The 15,058-nt window shown below is 41.0% G+C and overlaps 1 protein-coding gene across 3 annotated transcripts in view; it reads right to left on the bottom strand.

Annotated features, from left to right (window-relative positions):
* Positions 1 to 15,058, bottom strand: part of daam2 (dishevelled associated activator of morphogenesis 2) — a 300,252-nt gene that overhangs the window by 175,475 nt on the left and 109,719 nt on the right. For all 3 annotated transcript variants that reach the window (XM_060934710.1, XM_060934712.1, XM_060934711.1), the window contains exon 3: positions 13,628 to 13,717. In XM_060934710.1, the coding sequence (XP_060790693.1) occupies positions 13,628 to 13,717 (90 nt within the window). The remainder of the gene's footprint in view (positions 1 to 13,627; positions 13,718 to 15,058) is intronic.

Raw genomic sequence — 15,058 nt, 5'->3', positions numbered from 1 at the left:
TATATGAGCTGATTGGCTACTCTACTACTATGCTATCAGAGCGCACAATTGCTCATATCCAGTGAATGTGGATAGAATAAAATGCCCGATATACACTACCGTTCAAAAGTTTGGGGTCACCCAGACAATTTTGTGTTTTCCATGAAAAGTCACACTTTTATTTCCCACCATAAGTTGTAAAATGAATAGAAAATATAGTCGAGACATTTTTCTGGCCATTTTGAGCATTTAATCGACCCCACAAATGTGATGCTCCAGAAACTCAATCTGCTCAAAGGAAGGTCAGTTTTATAGCTTCTCTAAAGAGCTCAACTGTTTTCAGCTGTGCTAACATGATTGTACAAGGGTTTTCTAATCATCCATTAGCCTTCTGAGGCAATGAGCAAACACATTGTACCATTAGAACACTGGAGTGAGAGTTGCTGGAAATGGGCCTCTATACACTATTGGTGGGACATGGCGATTCATTTCCGCCAGTTCGTTCATGTCGGTCAGTTCAGCAAAGAAATTCGTTCGTTCAGTTCGTTCACTCGTTCATTTTGATGACGTCACACCAAAGCGGCACAACAATGGCTGTCGTCCGAAGTTTAGTTCATCTTGAGTGAACGAGAGGCGGCAGAGGTGCCATCCACAATAGATTCTCATACATTACAATGTGCTTGAGAAAAAGATGGAAGAAAAACATTATCCTAGCATTATCTGAAAAAGACTACATAAACAAAGCTCTGAAAGTTAATTAAATGTAGATGAGAATAAAGCTGTTTTTATATTTATTATATTTATTTTAGTAGAGCCATGGTCTGCCGGCTATGCAGTTGTTCTCTCAAACCCATTAAGCAAAAAAAAAAAATTGCTTATTTAACAGCAACACTCATTTCAGAGAATAACCAAGTCATCGTATTCAGCGAACAGTAGCCTGCGATGTGTCTCTGCTGCATTCATGATCATTCATTGTTTGGCCTGGTCATGGACATGGAAACGGTTGTTATGCACGAACATTCGATTGACGTCACGTCTAGCGAGACCTTTTCCAGCTGTTCGAGCAAGAGACCTCCTTTAAACCCATTAAGTAACACCCATTTTGCTCATATTCAACAGCAACGCTCATTACAAAGAACAAACCACTTTATTACAAATTGCATTAACATTAAAAAAACGAACACAGTATGCCGCGATCTCCAGAGCCACGTTCTTCATTGTTTATCACAGTCATGGAAACCGTTGCTATGCGCCCAGCCCAGTATGGCAGCAGGCAGGCTGGCTGTTCGTTCGTTCGTTCGCGAACTGCTGAGCTCGTTCGCTGTGAACTGAAATGTATTGCTGAGTGAGAGCTCTAAATTGTAAACTAAAGACCTGGCATGTGTCAACGCTCTGATAATAGGGCTCAGATAGCCCTTAAAGAAGTAAAGTGGCGCTGCTCTGCACAGATCAAAATGCAAGTTGGACACCCTTCTGCTACTGAACAGATCCTGCTGATTCGCCAACGACCGAGATTCAGCGACCGCCCTGCTGCCAGCGAGCAGAGACTGCTGATTCGCGAACGACCGGCAGCGCGAACTAGTTCTAGTCGTTCACTTCGAAGACTCGTTCAAAAAGAACGGCTCGTTCGTGAACGACACACCACTACTATACACCTATGGAGATATTGCACCAAAAACCAGACATTTGCAGCTAGAATAGTCATTTACCACATTAGCAATGTATAGAGTGGATTTCTGATTAGCTTAAAGTGATCTTCATTGAAAAGAACAGTGCTTTTCTTTCAAAAATAAGGACATTTCAAAGTGACCCCAAACTTTTGAACGGTAGTGTAAATAAAGGCATAATTAGAGAAAGCTGAAGGATAATTTGCTCTCTCACTGTACCAACAAACGTAAAACAACGATGCTGGAAATGTCAGAGCTTAGCATTTCCAAATGGAAACTTTTTCGTATCACTGAACGCAAGTAGCTTATTGGTCCCAACTAGAAGTGCATGCAGGGCTGTGTTTTTAATCCTGTTCACAGGGTTATTTTCTTTTTACCTACTCTCAATATTCCCATTTTTAATTGGTTCCATTTCCCCAAACGTCGCCTAATTTAAACCACTGTGACCCTGACCAGGCAGTGACTAAGGATGAATGAATGAACGAACGAACAAACGAACGCCTGCATGAAAGGAACAAGAGTGCTCTGAGAGTACAATATCCCCCACTGGCAACTCTGCCATAACTCTGGTAAAATGTGACCGAATTTAACGAAATTACAATCTGCATATTACCAACATGTAATAAAGAATCCTGTTAAGTTTCATGAAATTGCTCCAAAAATTGTGAGGGAAATTGATTTCAGAAAGCAAGCACACCTTGATGAAATTGCCAAAAGTTTAATAATCAAGGGAACAATTCTGGTAAAATTTGACCAAATTAAACGAAATTTCAACGTGTGTATAATGGTCATATAACAAAGGCTTTTGCCAAGTTTGGTGAAATTCCTCCACAAATTGTGAGAGGAGTTGATTTCAGAAGAACGTACACCCTCATGAAATCGTCAAAGTACAAGTTATTTAATCAAGGGTCAAAACTCTGGGAAAATTTTCACAAACGAAATTAAAAATCACGATGTGTATTACCATCATATAACAACGCTTTTTGGCAAGCTTCGAGAAATTCGTCCAAAAATTATGAGAGGAGTTGATTTCAGAAGGCAAACACACCTTCATGAAATTGCCCAAGTATAATTTTTGTTAATCAAGGGCTCCAACTCTGGTAAGATGTGACTGAATTCAATCAATCAATCAATCAATCAATCAATCACTTTATTACAGACTCCAACGTCCAATTAAACATAAAAAACATGTACAGTACAAAACAAACATACATTGTGACAGTTGTAAAATCACAATAAATAAGTAAATAAATAAATATATGAGGGCGGCACGGTGGTGTAGTGGTTAGCGCTGTCGCCTCACAGCAAGAAGGTCCGGGTTCGAGCCCCGTGGCCGGCGAGGGCCTTTCTGTGTGGAGTTTGCATGTTCTCCCCGTGTCCGCATGGGTTTCCTCCGGGTGCTCCGGTTTCCCCCACAGTCCAAAGACATGCAGGTTAGGTTAACTGGTGACTCTAAATTGAGCGTAGGTGTGAATGTGAGTGTGAATGGTTGTCTATGTGTCAGCCCTGTGATGACCTGGCGACTTGTCCAGGGTGTACCCCGCCTTTCGCCCGTAGTCAGCTGGGATAGGCTCCAGCTTGCCTGCGACCCTGTAGAACAGGATAAAGCGGCTAGAGATGATATGAGATGAGATGAGATATATTAATGCCCTTCCTATAGTATGCACAAGTACCAGTGTTTCCACATATAGGACTGATATCTTACAGAACTGTACCTTGGATTGGTCAACTCCATAATGAGATTGTTCTGGGACCCCTGCAGCCTACCTAGGAATTTATACATCAGTCCTCTCAGGGTGGCCTGAAAGGTGGTTAATCTTAAGTTACAAAACAGCTCGCTGGCACTACTACCCCTGGACTTCTTAAGCAATATTCTGAGGCAGTCGTTGTAAGCAACCTGGAGTTTGCGCAAACTCTCTTTTATACCTGACCCAAAGGGGAGCTGTGTACATAGGGGTACAATACGCTCTGAACAGGTTCACCTTCACCTCATCAGAGCAACAGTGAAATTTCCCTACTAACACATTGGCTTGGGCATACAGTGTCCTTCTCTGTCCAAGCATGTCAGCATCATCCTCCAATTTATCATTGATGTGGCCTAGATATTTTGCACTGGTACACACAGACGGGTTGACCAGATAAGTGGAACCCTGGAAATTTAAGATGTTTATCCTCCTTGGTCCTACATATCATTACTATGCTCTTTTTGGCATTATACTTAATGTCAAACTTGACCCCATAGTCTGAGCATATATTGAGAAGCTGTTGGAATCCTGCACTACAGGGAGATACAGTGGTGCTTGAAAGTTTGTGAACCCTTTAGAATTTTCTCCATTTCTGCACAAATATGACCTAAAACATCATCAGATTTTCACACAAGGCCTAAAAGTAGATAAAGAGAACCAGTTAAACAAATGAAACAAAAATATTATACTTGGCCATTTATTTATTGAGGAAAATGATCCAATATTGCAGATCTGTGAGTGGCAAAAGTATGTGAACCTTTGCTTTCAGTATCTGGTGTGACCCCCTTGTGCAGCAATAACTGCAACTAAATGTTTCCGGTAACTGTTGATCAGTCCTGCACACCGGCTTGGAGGAATTTTAGCCCGTTCCTCCATACAGAACAGCTTCAACTCTGGGATGTTGGTGGGGTTCCTCATATGAACTGCTCGCTTCAGGTCCTTCCACAACATTTCGATTGGATTAAGGTCAGGACTTTGACTTGGCCATTCCAAAACATTAACTTTATTCTTCTTTAACCATTCTTTGGTAGAGCAACTTGTGTGCTTAGGGTCGTTGTCTTGCTGCATGACCCACCTTCTCTTGAGATTCAGTTCATGGACAGATGTCCTGACATTTTCCTTTAGAATTCGCTGGTATAATTCAGAATTCATTGTTCCATCAATGATGGCAAGCCGTCCTGGCCCAGATGCAGCAAAACAGGCCCAAACCATGATACTACCACCGCCATGTTTCACAGATTAGATAAAGTTCTTATGCTGGAATGCAGTGTTTTCCTTTCTACAAACATAACGCTTCTCATTTAAACCATAAATTTCTATTTTGGTCTCATCCGTCCACAAAACATTTTTCCAATAGCCTTCTGGCTTGTCCACGTGATCCTTAGCAAACTGCAAATGAGCAGCAATGTTCTTTGTGGGGAGAAGTGGCTTTTTCCTTGCAACCCTGCCATGCACACCATTGTTGTTCAGTGTTCTCCTGATGGTGGACTCATGAGCATTAACATTAGCCAATGTGAGAGAGGCCTTCAGTTGCTTTCAAGTTACCCTGGGGTCCTTTGTGACCTCGCCGACTATTACACGCCTTGCTCTTGGAGTGATCTTTGTTGGTCGACCACTCCTGGAGAGGGTAACAATGGTCTTGAATTTCCTCCATTTGTACACAATCTGCCTGACTGTGGATTGGTGGAGTCCAAACTCTTTAGAGATGGTTTTGTAACCTTTTCCAGCCTAATGAGCATCAACAATGCTTTTTCTGAGGTCCTCAGAAATCTCCTTTGTTCGTGCCATGATACACTTCAACAAACATGTGTTGTGAAGATCAGACTTTGATAGATCCCTGTTCTTTAAATAAAACAGGGTGCCCACTCACACCTGATTGTCATCCCATTGATTGAAAACACCTGACTCTAATTTCACCTTCAAATTAACTGCTAGTCCTAGAGGTTCACATACTTTTGCCACTCACAGATATGTAATATTGGATCATTTTCCTCAATAAATAAATGACCAAGTATAATATTTTTGTCTCATTTGTTTAACTGGGTTCTCTTTATCTACTTTTAGGACTTGTGTGAAAATCTGATGATGTTTTAGGTCATATTTATGCAAAAACATAGAAAATTCTAAAGGATTCACAAACTTTCAAGCACCACCGTATAATAGCCAAGTCATCAGCATACATGATATGATTGATTAAGGTGTTACCTATTATACACCCTGTTCTGCAATCTCTCAACTGCCTTGACAGGTCATCCATGTACAAACTAAATAGGCTTGGGGAAAGAAGCCCACCCTGTCGCACCCCATTGCCTACCCTAAAGGGAGAGGTTTGAACAAAATATGCGTATTACCGACATAAAACAATGCCTTTTGCCAAGTTTCGTGAAATTCCTCCAAAAATTGTGAGAGGAGTTGATTTCAGAAGGCGAGCACCCTTCCTGGAACAGACGGACGGACATCGCCACGACATAATCCCCCTTCGGGCCTTTCGGCCAGCGGGGGATAAAAACCTCCTGCTCATGTGACTTTGTTCATCTATTCATTCTGAACAAATGTATTCATAATCAGCTACATCCCTAATTTAAACTCTCTTTGTACTAATTCCAGTTTCACTGGCCTGTTTTTGGCTCATTTTCTAAAGCAACATGCTTTCAAGCTCAACAGTGAGATACATAACAGTAAATTACTCTGAATCTCCCACAGGCTAACAAGAAGCTGGTTATTTCCTTCAAGAACAGCCTCGCTCTGCAGAATCTTCTAGCTTAAATCATATTAGAACACAGATTATGTCTTTTTCTGTGCCAGAACAGTAATCAGCCATGTTTTTGAGGTCAGAAAACCATTTTGCCAGGATCCAACATCTCAGCAGGCGATGCCCTGCTTTATCCCTGCACTCCAATTCAGAGATCTGATTTCAGCTTATCCAGATCTGTCCATTCCCTCGGTCGTGAAGTTAGGGGACCCGCTGCCATTTTCTAAACTACATGTGCTATTCATAGAAGAGGTAATTATTTTAATGGTCATATGTCATAAATTAATACAAGTCTGGAGTAAACTGATTATTCATAACAAGAGCTCAGACATTTCTTACCCTATTTATACCATTTCGTCAAAACAACACACTACTTCTGCAGGACAACAGCCAGGAAAAGGCTCATTCTTGAATTGGGGAAGAGAAGGAAAAAACACTTCTTTAGAAAACGCCACTAGTTCAAGACTGAAGAAAAAAAAAAAGTTTCCATTCATTCTCCGCTTCCTTGTTAAGCTGGAGCTGACAAAATAGGAAGAAATATATGCTTCCAAGAGAAATAATACAAGACTCAAAGAACTTTCTATTTACTTTACAACATATCTTATAATGACACCCTAATACCCGAAAGTCCAATCCAAATAAACGGCGAGTTCAAGACCTGCAAGCAAACACAAAGAGTGACTGTGCCTCCGCTTACTTCAAATCAATGCAATCAAGTCACTCCGAATGCATTACCATAACCGAAAAGTGCATGAACCGTTTACAACAAGGTCTCGACCACAAGCACGCAAACATGCGCATACAGCCAGCACTGTTGCACAACATCTATCTGACGGCCAAGATCTTCTCACTGGAGCTGGAACACGTACCAGGGTGTTTATTAAGGCCATTATGGCTACTCGGTTATGGAGCTGTTATAGTGTCAATGCGGGTCATCAAACTACGGTACTTTGTGTGCCTTTATACCATTACAGAATAATCTACCATAGAAAAATGTGGATTATAGTCTGGACTTGATTATACAGTTTCCATGGATAAGTGACCACAGTGCAGCCTGAAACGAAACTTTTGGAAGGTGGCCAAAATATTCACAAACTAACAAGCATGCTTAAAAAAAAAAAAAATTATCTATTAACAAGCATCAGATTAGCTTTTCATATAACATGCATATAAAATGTGTGTATATAGAGGATATTACATAGTGGCATGAAGAGATGAAGTTTATCTTCGAGTGGTGAACATATTCACGAGTGAGCAAAGCGAACAAGTGAAATATTTTTCAACGAGAGTAGACATCCACAAAAAATAAAAGTTAATCAAAAGAATTTTAAATTTTGCACCAGTTCGCCATTTTCACAACACGCATCAAGTCAGCAGGAAAACACTGGGAGTGATGTCAGAGTGAAATATCAGGAATTATTATACATACAGGACACTTTTTCCATAGAATACACTCAAGCACAGACTTAAAGCTAGACTGCCTTTCCGATTTTTCAAGCGTAGGTCATAAAAAGAAACTTTCCCCGACACCCAATTATTTTTGTTTAGTGACCGAAAGCTACTGAATTCGAATCACAGACTTCCAATTTATTATTATTATTTTTTTTAAATGTTACAATTAATGAATTTAGAGCCATGTGGCCCTAAATTCTCCGCTATTTTTTCCTGCTTCACCATGACCCAATTCAAGATACTATGTCATGCATCCCATGGTGGTCTTTTGCCGTTCACGCAAGGCATTGTGGGATACAAGTTTGAAGCAGGAGAGAAAACTGGAAGACGCGAGTGTGTGAAACGTGAAAGACCGACTACAGTAACAGAACGCGAGAAGAAAAGACGTTAATGTTATATACGAAGGAAAGGAAACGCAGGACCAAACTAATAAATATGGTCAGCGAGTACCTCGGTGTGATCATCTGTTTGTTTAGTGACAGAATGATGGAACTGTCAGTGCACGCTCAAAGGTAAACCTGTAGTGCTCCGGTTTCCCCCACAGTCCAAAGACATGCAGGTTAGGTTAACTGGTGACTCTAAATTGAGCGTAGGTGTGAATGTGAGTGTGAATGGTTGTCTGTGTCTATGTGTCAGCCCTGTGATGACCTGGCGACTTGTCCAGGGTGTACCCCGCCTTTCACCCTTCGTCAGCTGGGATAGGCTCCAGCTTGCCTGCGACCCTGTAGAACAGGATAAAGCGCCTAGAGATGATGAGATGAGATCTATGTAGTATGCATGTCATGATTGTACTTAAAAAATAACAAATGAAGACGACATTGTAAAAAGCAGTTTTAGAACTGTGTTGGAATGTGTGTGGGGAAAACAAAAACGCATATGTCAAACCATTTTGGTCACTTGGTGATTCTGTTCAGTCTGAGGAATGGATCAAGCACAAAAACTTAAATCTGCTCCATTGATTTGGACAATTAACTGGCCATCAAAAAAAAAAAAAAAATTTATTGTGTCCTATTGTTTTGGGATAAAGGGTTGGCAGTGTGAGGGGTATTCAGTGAGAAGAGTAAAAAAATTTCCATTCCATTCAATGAGAAGAGTGAAAACCCCTCCCACTGCCAAGTCTTAATCCCATCGGGCCAAGTCACAATGGGTAAGGTCATGTTTTTTCACTCATTCCAACAGTTCCAAAACTGCTTTTTACGACACCTTCATTTATCTGGGATTTGACTTTATTTTGGTATTTGACTCTGTGTGTCTTGAAATTAACTCTTGTACTATTTTACTCGGTTCAGAGCCACAACCAACTCTGTTACACAATTACTCTAATTTTGCTCCCACTCCAACTTTTACTCTCTAAACTCAAAATAGAACAAAATTAACTATTTTGAGGAAAATACTTTTAACTCTGGAAAAATTTGCTCAGTCATTTTTCCTGTGTCTGCATTACAGCGCACGCATATCAACCGATCTGCTCATAATAAACAGGAGAAATATTTACGCTTACTCGAGCTGATCTTTGGCCGGATCAAGTTGAAGTAACAAAAGACACCACTTATCAGTGTCGCAGTTCTCAAGATTGAATTGAATCGCTGTCCTGAATCATCCGAAGCGCATAAAATCCACGTGCCAATAAGTTTTACCTCCAAATAGCCTAAACTATGGCTGACAGATTTTATCCTGTTTACAGTGGGCGTTCCCACAGCAAAAGAGAAACCAATCGAAACCGAAAGAGTGAAAGTGATCATCATGCCGTTACCATGGGAACAGTCTGAACGCTACACCGGCTGGAAGGTGAGTATGCGGATATGAAAAAAAAAAAAAAAAAAAAAAAAGTGTGTTTATGTATAATAATAATAATAATAATAATAATAATAAATGGCTTTTTTCATGGTCTATCAAATATATTCCATTCAGCTACTCATCAACTCATTTAATATAATGCTAGCTGAACAGAATCTGATAGACCACTCAACGCCAGCCAATATTATTTAAATACATCACTCAGATCCGCGATGCATTTCGAAAACAATGTGAGATTTTCAACACGAGAAGATAAACTTCATATCTTCAAGCCAACGTGTGATTCTCTTTTTATTGTATAGACACAAAAAAGTACCCAAATTTATCAAAAACAATTAATATCCTATCGTCACAGCTGTAGTGCTCAAATGTCCCGGATGTAGTTTGTATGAAAAATGCATGTGGTTATTTCCCAGTGTCATCTACAGAAAAGTTGGGATATATTCCAAAATACAATAAAAAACAAAACCTGTGGTTTGTTAATTCACATGAACTTTTATTTAACTGACAAAAGTACAAAGATTTACAGTAGTGTAATTGCATTTTATAAATATAAACAAAAAAGTTAGAATTTGATTCCTGCAACACACTCAAAAAAAGTTGGATCAGTGAACTTCACACCAAAAAAAGCGCATCAGTGCCCACAGCATGTGCAAGTTGCACGTGTGAAGGTACCATTGACGAAGAGGCACATATTGGGATTCGAAGAAGAAGAAACCTTTGTCACATGCACACTTCAAGCACAGTGAGATTCATCCTCTGCATTTAACCCATCTGAAGCAGTGAAAAACACACACACACACACACCCCAGTGGGCAGCCACACTCCAGTGCCCGGGGAGCAGTCAGGGGTTACTTATCTTGCTCAAGGGTTCTTCAGCCCAAGGCCACCCCACGTTAACTACATGTCTTTGAACTGTGGGGAAACCAGAGCACCCGGAGGAAACCCATGCAGACACGGGGAGAACATGCAAACTCCACAGAGAAAGGCCCCCGCTGGCCGCTGGGCTCAAACCCAGAACCTTCTTGCTGTGAGGCGACCACTACACCACCGTGCCAGAGACACATATTGCCATCAAGGCAACGTCTCTTCCCAGGAAGTCCATGCTCATTTGAGCAGGACAATTCCAAGCCTCATTCTGCACAGGTTACAACAGCATGACTTCGTAGACAGAGTACATGTGCTTGACTGGCCTGCTGCCAGTCCAGATCTGTCTCCTATTGAGAATGTATGTATGTGGCATCCTGAAGAGGAGAATCAGACAGACAATGGGGACTACAGACTGTCGAGCAGCGGAATCCTTGTATCAAGCAAGAATGGATAAAAATTCCAATTGCAAAGCTGCAACAGTTCATATCCTCAGATCCCATATGATTAAAAAAAAAGTGTTAAAGAAAAGGTGATGCAATACAATAGTAATAATGTCTCTGTCCCAACTTTTGAGTGCGTGTCGCAGGAATCAAATTCTAACCTTGTTTATATTTCCAAAATACTATCAAGTTGGTCAGTAAAACTATTGAAAAGGTTTTCTTTGTACTTTTGTCAGGTAAATAAAAGGTTCACACGAATTAACAATCACTTTTTTTGTTTTTATTGCATTTTGGAAAATATCCCAGCTTTTCTGGAAATGGGGTTTGTATATTATTTCGCACGCAAAGCATTTTAACACGCATTGTTTCTATAACAACTAACGAACTTGTTGCTCCAAATACAACACATTATAAAACTTGTGTAATTGTTAATAAATGCACTGTGAGGAGACATTTGGAAAGGAGTGTCCAAGTGCTTTGTAGCAGTCAGAGATAAAGCGGTTATTTTAGGTTTTCAGTCACAACTTCAGGATGGAATAGTTTTGGTCTTCGACGAGAGAAAAGAGAGGAAACAAAAACCTGCTACAATGCACAAGATAGCAGGAGCTTCTTTTGGGAATTTTCCACAACATAACATAGTAACTATAAATGGTTAAAAATTGTAATCGCAGGCAAATTGCTGCATTATTTTTTTTGGGGGGGGGGGCCTTCAGAAACATGCTGCTATTGAAGAACAAACATCTGGCTGTTAACAGTAAGCCCACTTCGCATCGGGCCACATCACACCACCCCAACACTGATTATTTTTATAGACCGGCATGCCCAGTCATGTTCCCCCCCATATATTTAGGTCACCGAGCAATATCAGACTCTGGAACAGTTCTATGGATCTGGCTGTCCTGGGATTTAAACTCCTAAACTTCCAGTCTTGTTTGCATTTGCCTGATGCTTTAATCCAAAGTAAAGTGAAAAAGGTATACAGCTGAAGGTTAAAGGAGAACTGAAGTCATTTTTAAACTTGCTTTATTTCTTAATTAACGTGTTATTCAGTAACCTTGTATCATGACTCATATTGGCAACTAATTGCAATTAAATATTATACTTATCGGCCTATTCGGCTTTTAGCCGTGTTGAATTGAGTTCGTTTGGTCCACGGCAGGCGTCGCTTATCCGCACGATCTTCACGAGACTTGTGCGAGGCTTCGAAACGTCAAGTGTCAGCCAGGTGTCAGCGCCGCCATTTTGAAAACTGTTTTCCAAACGAAGTATTGCACAAAAACGAGTTTAAATGACGATTACTGCCGACTTTTTTCAAACTTTCCTGATTGCTATCAAAACAAACAAAACTTCCGTCTTGATTCCGTCAGCATTCGAAAGAGGGCACGCGCGTCTTTTGACGACGTTGGCAGATGTCGGTCACTTTGATTTCCGCTGTACGTTTTACTCCCGTCCTACGATGTCTCGCACAGGTCTCAACGAATCTCGTTTACGCCCATTGCATTGACATACGGACCGATATATTACAGAGCACATTTCAAACACTCAGAACTCGCTATAGCAGCGACAAAATAGCGATCGAAACGCATTCCGATATTTAATAAAATGAGATAAATAGAATTTTGATGATATAAAAAAATTGCCTTCAGTTCTCCTTGAAGAGCAATGCTCAGTAACCCAACACTGGCTGCTTTGTAGTTTTGGGATTTAAACTCACAACCTTCAAATAAGTAGTCCAAGCTTTCAACCACTGAAGCACTGCTCGGCTTGAGCGCAGAACTTTAACCGCTGCCAGTGTTTGAATCAAATTGCATCAGCACAACTTTACATTCAGTGAGCCAAACAAAACAGTCTGGTGTCTGGAATATTCCAAGTCTGAGTGCGTCTCTGAATATCCTTGTCACCTAGCTATGCGCGACTTTATAGCACAGAACAAGGGGTTCGAATTTCTTTTTCGTTTAACCACTTTCCAGTAAGTACTTTCTTTTGTCACAGAAAGTCTGACGCTTTGTATACATTGTGCTGCGTTTTAATCTGGCGTGTGTGCGATTCACGCAAGTCCTTCTCCACTGCCGCCAACGTGAATAAGCTTTTTGTTTTTCTTCGCAACGTTTTTCCGAGCAAACCCTCGCTTGGTTCTGGTTCCCTTTTCTTCTCCTTCTTTCGAACATTCTGCACTGACGGGAGACCCGTCAGGCTTTTTTTTTTTTAAACTGTCAGAAAGAGAGAGAACATTGGCTGCAGATGACTTGGTTCCAGCAGGCATGGCAGTAACCCCTTTTCTGCTCCAAACCACACACTTACAAAACTGCACACCACCCCACCCTGCCTCCAATACCAACACGGCCATCCTGACCAGAGGCTGTAACAGACTGCAGAAAGGTCAGTGTTGCAGATCTGAGTGTGTGCTGTAGGTTTACAACGATGAAATGACTGTCAAGGTCTAAAATCAGCAGGATGCCAAACCAGAACTGCACTGGTTTCTGTTCACTCTGCCAAAGGAACAGCAATTACCAATACATGATCCAGAGGACAGCCATGTGCATTTGTTTAATGTGAGATCCGGTAAGGCTTTCGCTGGCCGCCACAGCCCTCTAGCTGTAATCAGAGAGAGGGAGAGAGAGTAATATCCTGAGTGTGGCCGACCACAAACGCAAGTATCAGCCCTGCTCGGCAGATAAGTGTGAGGAGTATGCTGGACATCTTGGCTTTGCGGTTTTGGGAGCGGTGGTTACACATTTCCATTTCAAAGCAGTAATCATAAAAAGAAAGAAAGTTTTACAGTTCTTTTGTCTAAAAGCGAGTCATCATCCTGCTTTTTTTGTCTGCCAACTCTTTATCGAATATTCTAGAACAGCAAAGAGGTCTTACGGGAACTTGAGAAGCAAGTTTGGAAACGCTTAAGAGCTTAGGAGTAAAAACACCAACCTTCTTCTTGCTGCAGTAGATCTGCCATTTCTTCTCAGCAGGCAAGGCAAACATGGCCTCTCTGTTCTTGTCGGTGAGATCCAGTTCGTCCTACGGGGGAAAGACGGGAGAGCGATTGAGCCACTAATGAAACACTCAGAGTAGGAACACAGGATATTAGACAGAAGGAAAAAGAGAAATATTGGACTGTGCTTCCTCAAGCTCAGATGAAATACAGCTATAGCTCTGGACAAAATGTAGAAAGAATAACATCTACCAACATGAGGGTTCTATTCATCATCAGCATACCGTTCCAGATTGAAGCCATACACCATGGAGACGCCATGGATACTCATTTAAGTCAGTACATTACAAACCACCTGTTAAAGCAAGTCCTGATATACAGTACATTTACATACACATTTAATGCATTAGGGGTGTAATGAAATGCCAGAATGTGTGTCTGGATCTATTTGTGCTGTGTGTTTAACGCTCCAAATAGATCTGCATCCAGATTTCAACCAAAAGTGGGTGTGGCCTCTGCAAAGCTCATGTTGTACGTGTGCTCACTGGTGTCCACATGAAAGTTAAAAACTTTTGCCCCAAAGGATCTCAGTCCTGAGCCACAGCTCTAGTACCTTTAAGCTGTCTTTTTATTAAAAATTAAAGAAATAAAAAAATAATAGTACACCTCCAATTCAAAAATCATTCAAATCTATCCATTTAGAACACACCATCTGTTCAATCCGAATAACGTTCGAATCCCGCCACATAGATAAACATACAGGACACTTTTTCCATGGAATAAAAACGTGTTCTATTCCCTTCTAGCGGGTTTCGTTCATTTGGTTTGATAGCATGCAATATTGGTAGCATACGATATTGCATGGTTGTCAAGACAACAACATGACGTCACATGTCAGAGCTGATCCAAATATCCAGTTCAAGTTTTCTACTGCGTATACGCACAAGCATTTTTGTTCACCGGGAAAGAGAAAGACGCTTTGAACACCCGAAAGGCTACCAAAACTTTAGATATTCTTCAGGCATATTTGGAAAGCGGGGACCCCACACGTCAACAGACCTTGAAAAACTGGAAAGAAAAAAAAGACATGATGTAAAACTTCCGCGCTAGTGACCGATCGTGACCATTTGTAAATAAACACGGCCGCCAGGTTTGGTTCATTAAATACAGAAGGTTGAGAGAATTTTGGCTGCCAGGTTGCTCCATTGTGCGTAGTTGCCGATGTTGATTTTAAAAGTAGTTAAGTAAATTACACAGGGAAATGAATACTCAAGTCGGAGTGAAAATACCGTGGTGAGCATGCAGCGTGGAAGAAGAATCTGGAGATAGAAATCTTAGTCTCTGGGTCGTTAGCTTGTGCTACTGGCTCTCGATAGCACTGGCCTGACCGCTTTATTAGCGTTCACCAACACCAGGCTTGTAGTACT

Source organism: Neoarius graeffei, chromosome 11 (assembly GCF_027579695.1).
Source record: "Neoarius graeffei isolate fNeoGra1 chromosome 11, fNeoGra1.pri, whole genome shotgun sequence".
Lineage (NCBI taxonomy): Eukaryota > Metazoa > Chordata > Actinopteri > Siluriformes > Ariidae > Neoarius > Neoarius graeffei.
This window is presented reverse-complemented; position numbering and strand designations above follow the sequence as displayed.